Source organism: Magnolia sinica, chromosome 15 (assembly GCF_029962835.1).
Source record: "Magnolia sinica isolate HGM2019 chromosome 15, MsV1, whole genome shotgun sequence".
Lineage (NCBI taxonomy): Eukaryota > Viridiplantae > Streptophyta > Magnoliopsida > Magnoliales > Magnoliaceae > Magnolia > Magnolia sinica.
This window is the reverse complement of record NC_080587.1, coordinates 64,040,288-64,046,552: the sequence shown is the minus strand read 5'-3', so window position 1 is coordinate 64,046,552 and position 6,265 is coordinate 64,040,288. Positions and strand designations below refer to the sequence as shown.

General features: G+C 40.5%; 1 protein-coding gene across 1 annotated transcript in view; it reads left to right on the top strand.

Moving 5' to 3' along the window:
- The first annotated feature begins 797 nt into the window (after nucleotides 1-797).
- LOC131226610 (replication factor C subunit 1-like) overlaps nucleotides 798-6,265 on the top strand; it is a 69,381-nt gene continuing 63,913 nt past the window's right edge. Inside the window, exons 1-7 of the mRNA XM_058222183.1 lie at nucleotides 798-1,128; nucleotides 1,462-1,593; nucleotides 2,664-3,164; nucleotides 3,257-3,324; nucleotides 3,548-3,623; nucleotides 3,713-3,774; nucleotides 3,865-4,016. Coding sequence (XP_058078166.1) covers nucleotides 1,126-1,128; nucleotides 1,462-1,593; nucleotides 2,664-3,164; nucleotides 3,257-3,324; nucleotides 3,548-3,623; nucleotides 3,713-3,774; nucleotides 3,865-4,016 — 994 coding nt within the window. The 5' untranslated portion in view covers nucleotides 798-1,125. The remainder of the gene's footprint in view (nucleotides 1,129-1,461; nucleotides 1,594-2,663; nucleotides 3,165-3,256; nucleotides 3,325-3,547; nucleotides 3,624-3,712; nucleotides 3,775-3,864; nucleotides 4,017-6,265) is intronic.

The following is a 6,265-nucleotide window of genomic DNA, read 5'->3' as shown; positions in this document are numbered from 1 at the left end:
TAGTGTGGCCCACCTGAGTTTTGAGTCGGTCTCATTTGTTGATTCGTGTCCTTCCATGAGCCGGAAACACGGATGAACAGTGTCGATTTCCCACGAACATCGTGGTGGGCCCCACATAGCTTCCTCATTTAACTCGCGTCCGTTTCATGCCCCTCTCTCCGAAGCAGAAAAGAGAAACCCTCATACAGACGCGGATTGCGTCCTACCCCCGCCCGGACGGTAATCAGTCCGGGCAGAGCTCTGTGGGGCCCACCGTGATGAAAGTTTTTATCCACGCCGTTCAACACTTTTCTCGGATCATTTTAAAATATGAAACAAAAAATGAGGCAGGCCGAAGGCTTAAGTGGTCCACAAAGTATGTATTGAACTTCCACCATTAAAAACTTCTTGGGAGATGGAGAAGATTCAGATCAAGCTGATATTTGTGTTTTCACTTCATCCACGTATACATGACCTTATGAATGGGCTGGATGGTAAAAAAAAACATCACGTTGCCCCTTAGAAAGGTTTCAACGGATGGAAAAAAAAAAAATCACGTTGCCCCTTGGAAAGGTTTCAACGGTGGGTGTCATTATCAGTGCATGTTCCTTCGGTGTGGTCCACTGGAGCTGTTTAACTAGATAAATTTTACAAGGGTATTTTTAAATGATTTGATAAAATCATTGAACGGCGTGGATAAAACAATTACATCACAGTGGACCCCACAGAGCCCTGCCGGGACGGATTACCGTCCGGGCGGGGGTAGGAAGCAATCCGCGTCGCCGTCCTAACACCCCCCCCCCCCCCCCCCACTCTCTCTCTCTCTCTCTCTTTTAAATTCTTTTTTTCCACATCTTCGTTCCCTTTTTCACGCCAGATTTCAAAACCATCTTCAACAATTTGCCGCCATTTCCTTCCATTCGTGAAACTCCACTCCAACACACACCTACAACCCATCTTCCCCTTTTCTTTTGCCTCTCTCTCTTTCTGTTTCGATTTTCATTTCAGATTACAGCAAACGATCTAACGGACGAAAAAAAGATTCAACATCTTCCAATGGACTGTCTGGATTTGGCTGGTTGCTAAGATCAGCTTTCGATAAGGGATCGACATTAAGGCCTGGGAGCCGCGCAGTTGAATCCAGCCATGGTGAGTTTTAGGGTTTCGCATACCCTTTTTTGGTAGAATGCCCCCTTTTCTCTCTTGGTAATGTGCGCATGTCTCTTATAACAATGTTACAATAGACCAATCATTCTAACTTTGGACTATCTACCATCTGCATTGTGGTCCACTGTTTGGACGGCCTTGATTGACGTGGGTGCATGTCAATTGCCATTTATCATGTGTATGTGTTGCTAATGTTCCCTCACAGTGCAAGAAGCTTCAACCATAGTCGGGAGGGTGGTTTATTGTATTTTGATAGGGGGGGGGGCTGGGTTTGGTTTATTGTATTTTGATATTGGTGTTGTTTTTGAATTGTAGTCGGATATTAGGAAATGGTTCATGAAACAAAATGACAAGGGCAATGCAAATGCAACAAAGCCCACGAAACCTGCTGCAACCACCTCATCGCCTGAGAAACCGTCCCCTCCTGTGGCACAATCCGGCAAAGCTGTAAGTATCTGAATTTTTCCTTCCATATTCGCTGAATTTATTTTTCTTTTCTTGTGATGTAGTTTTACCATGTCATATATTGGTCAAGAAAACTGAATATTATTTCCTTTCATAAAGACTGAAAAAGAAAAGAAAAGAAGAAATGCAAACGTTGCAGTTGTGTTTTTATTTTCCAAAAGATCACTGAGGTAATGTTCGCAGTGTAACTTTTTTGGGGAACAAAGCTGAAGAATGTGCAGATTGTATTTGAGTTTTTCCTGTTATCCATAAAAAGAAGAGTCCCCGCCCCGTGCCCCCCCCACCCCCCCCTCCTTTTTTTTTCTCCATAAAAAACCAAGAATGTAAGAATTGCAATTGTGCACTCTGTTTACGTATTGTATTTAAAAGAAAATATGTGAGCTACGCAAGTTATGTAACTAGGATTTTCTTTGTGAATAAGACTGAAAAGTGAGGTTGTTGTAATTGTTCTTTTGGATGAATAACATAATATAACTGGGTTACTTTCATAAGTAAAACTAAACGTGAGTATTGTTGTTGGTCATTTTATTTGTTTTATTTTCATAAAGCAGACAAAAAAAATGCGAGCACCACTACTGGGTTCTTCCTGGAAAGAAAGCATTGCATCTTAGTGTTTTTTTTTTTTTTTTTTAAATGCTTTTTTTTTTAAAATTTTATTTTTTAAATACACTTAAAGATGCGAGAACCATAAATTGCTTTTTTTTTTTTTTTTGTGAAAATGACTTGGTAAATATACACAATTCGTAAACTCGAGTATTGTTTTTTGTAAAATGCCTTGGCTTTTGCCTTGGTGGTGTTCTTTAATAAAGTTCCGTTATCCTTCAAAAAAGGAAAAAACATAAAAAGGTCTACACACTGTAACTAGGGCTTTCTTGGTTAGCATTTTAATGATTTATTTTATTTTATTTTTCATAAAGAAGATTGGACAATTGCTGGCAATTTCATTGAGCTTTTGGTATACTGAACTGAAAAAAATGAGCATATAATTGGGTTGTGAAGAAAGCTGAAAAAAGCAAGCATGTAATTGGGTTCCTTGTCATGGAGAAATTCAGACACATGGAGTTAAAGAAAGTGCGGGAAGAAGGAAAACTAGCAAGTATTTTGCTTCTACAGAATCCACTGCTAAACAAAAACCAAAAGATGACAGGAAAGTTGAGAAATCTCCAGTTAAAAGGAAGAATCAGAAAAGCAGTGAGGAATTAGATGATATTGTGACACCCCCATCTGCAAAAAAACTACATAAAAGTAATGGTGATGATGACTTTGTGTTGCCCAACGAGAAGAAGAAACCGGCTGAGGTCAGCCCTGCCAAGAAACTGAAGAGTGGGTCGGGTACAGGAGTTGTTCAGAAGTCTGTAGCTGTGGATGGAGATGACAAGGACTCTCTTGTTGATAAAGCTGTTACATCTCCTCTTAAAGCTCGTGGCAGGGGTGGGGGTGGGGGTGGAAGAGGAACAGGAGCAGCACCAGCAGCTGGAAGAGGGAGAGGGGGTGGAAGAGGTGGATTCATGAATTTTGGTGAAAGGAAAGATCCTCCTCACAAGGGAGAAAAGGTAAAGATTTTTAAAAGCTTACATTGTTAATGAAGTGCTTTGTTATTTAATGGCCTATATTGATTTTGAAGCACTCTGTTGCCATCTTTCAGGAAGTACCAGAGGGTGCCCCTGATTGTTTAGCTGGCCTGACATTTGTGATAAGTGGAACACTTGACAGGTAACTTTCCTAAAGCTTTTAATTGCGGTTGTCAATGTGATGGTGTATGTGAAGTCTCTGAAAGCCATATTGCAAGCAACCCAATCTAGTGTGTACTTGTGCTTCTTAAATAATATTGAGGTTATGTGTTATGCCAGCCATGCTGCATATCATCGCTGCATTTGTAAAATGTGTTGCTTGTCCAACTTGGGGTTGCATATTGAGCTCCGGTTGTTATTTGCAGTTTGGAAAGGGAGGAAGCAGAAGACTTAATTAAACGCCATGGTGGTCGCGTGACTGGATCTGTCAGCAAAAAAACGGTCCTTTTATACATACACGGCCATCTTCTCCATTATGATCTCTGGTTCTCAATGGTATCAGGTTGTGATTTTCATAATCTGTTTTGCAGAATTTTCTTCTTGCTGATGAAGATATTGGGGGACGGAAATCTTCAAAAGCCAAGGAGCTGGGGTCGGTACCTTAAAAATGTTTTTCTTGCCTCTTTTGCATATCTTTTAATCATATTTCTCTGAACTTTCCCTTCTTTTTTTCCTTATGCAGAACCCAAATTTTGACTGAGGATGGACTGTTTGATATGATTCGCAAATCAAAGCCTGCAAAAACATCTATTGAGGATGAATCAAAGAAAAGAACCACAGAAAATGCGAAGATGTCACAGGCAAAGAGCAGCCCTGTGAAAGTAGAAGTGAAGGGTATAATCAAATTTCTTTCTACTTTTTTGTACTTGCATTTGGAATTTTATTGTTAGAATTTTGGCTGTAAATAAACAGCCTAAGTTGACATACAGAAAACTTCACACATACATAACTAGAGACTCTAGGAATAGTAACGATGCAGCTTGAGAGATCTAATCCTATTTCATGGATGTCAAAATAAGTTACATTGCTAGCAAGAGCAAATTTACTTCTTGAATGTTCATGGTATTGAATGTAAATTAGTTTCTTTGCTTACCACATTGCTTTTTTTTTTCGAAAGATGGAAATATTATCTGGGGCCAAACAACTAAAAAGAAAAAAAACTATACAAGCAAGAAACAAAACATGAAAAAGAAAAAGAAACTATACAATCAAGGGACCTACTCCCTTATATACAAAACCACCCTATTACAGATAACCTCAGGATGAGACTTTAAATTCGGCAAGCACCTATTGTTCCTTTCTAGATAGACTGCCCACAAGGAAGCTAGTAACACAACCTTCCATCTTCCTTTTCTCGAGCAGCCTACCCCACCAAAATGCCAAGATTGATAGAGAGATTTGATCGAGACGGGCATCGCCCATACAACATTAGCCAGCCGGAGGATACTTGACCAAATAATGATAGAGTAAGGGCAGTGAATGGATAAATGGTCGACAGTCTCCACAGCTTTCAAGCAAGGGGCAAGCATTAGGGAGGCACATTCCCTCATTTTTGGAGATTATCAATAGTCAAAATCCGGTTTCTCCTAGCGAGCCCATCGAATGCTAGAACTATCGTGGGAGCTCTATAAAACCAGATCTTCGATGTGTGGCAATCTTCTCCTCTTTGGCCTTCTCCTATTAGGACCGATTAGCAGGACCTGACTAAGAAGATCCTAGATTTGCTATGTCTCTAGACCGGGGAGTCATGAGAACCTTGGGATAGCTGGATCCTATGGAGAATGGAAAGAAGAATTAGAAGTTCGTTTAATTCCTCATCATTCAGACTCCTACGATAGGGGGGACCCAAACTCCTCCAGACTCATGAAGAGAAGCACTGGGCAACTAATAGATTCTGAGTTGGGCAAAGGTCAGCCAACCTTGGAAAGGAACTGTGCAAAAGGATCTCACCACACCCAATATCGTCCAAAAATCTCTCATGTTCCCTCTCCAACCCAAAAAAATTAAAACTAGCAAATATAATAGGGGCCACCGCAACCACCGACTTCCATAAGAAAGAAGCCGTATAGAGGGAGGAATCCTGAGTCCACCAGCTCTCCAAGGAAGAACCATACTTGGCTTCGATGATCTTTCTCCACAAACTAGAATCCTCCACCCTACAACGCCAAACCCATTTTCCAAGAAGAGCCTTATTAACACTGCCTAACTGTCTGATACTTGCTCCCCCTTGCTCAATAGGTCAGCAAACCACAAACCAATTCTTAAAGTGGAATTTCTTGCCCTCCTCACCCCCTTGCCATAGGAAGTTTCTTCATAACCTATCAATACGATTAATGATAGATTTTAGACATTTAAAGAGGAAAAGAAAGTAAACAAGGAGGTTGGAGAGAGAATGCTTAATGGGGGTAATTCTTCTGCCAAGGGACAAAGTCTTGTTTTTTCATCGGGAGAGTTTTCTCTCCATTCTTTCAATGGCTTTATCCCAAAGGTGAAGCGGTGGTTTGGCCAAGCAAAGAGAAAGACCTAAATACTAGTCGAAAAAGAGTCAGATTTACATCCAAAGAGCCCCACCAGTCTAGATATTTCTGACTGAGGAATATTAACTCCAAGAAGTTTGCTTTTGGAAAGGTTGATGTTAAGGCCAGAAACTACTTGGAACCATCTCATCACAATCCTCAAATTCAACACATCAGAATCAGAAGCCTCGCAAAAAAGAAGAGTATCATCTACAAGCAAAAGTTGACTCATATGCCAAAGGAAGTTAGGGATTGAAAAGCCTTTGAATAGACCTATATCTTGGCCTCACAAAATCATTTTTCTTAAAGCTTCCACCACAACAACAAAGAGAAACGGAGAAAGGGGATCTCCCTGTCCTAGGCCTCTTGAGGATTGGAAGAAACCAAAGGGGGATCCGTTGATCAATACAGAAAATTTGGCCAAAGAAACATTGGAACCAATCCATTTCCTCTATTTTAAACCAAAACCCAATCTATCTCGCATATAATCTAGAAAGGACCAATTAATGTGGTTGTAGGCCTTTTCAAGGTCTACTTTGCAAACAACACCCCGACTTCCCATTTTTA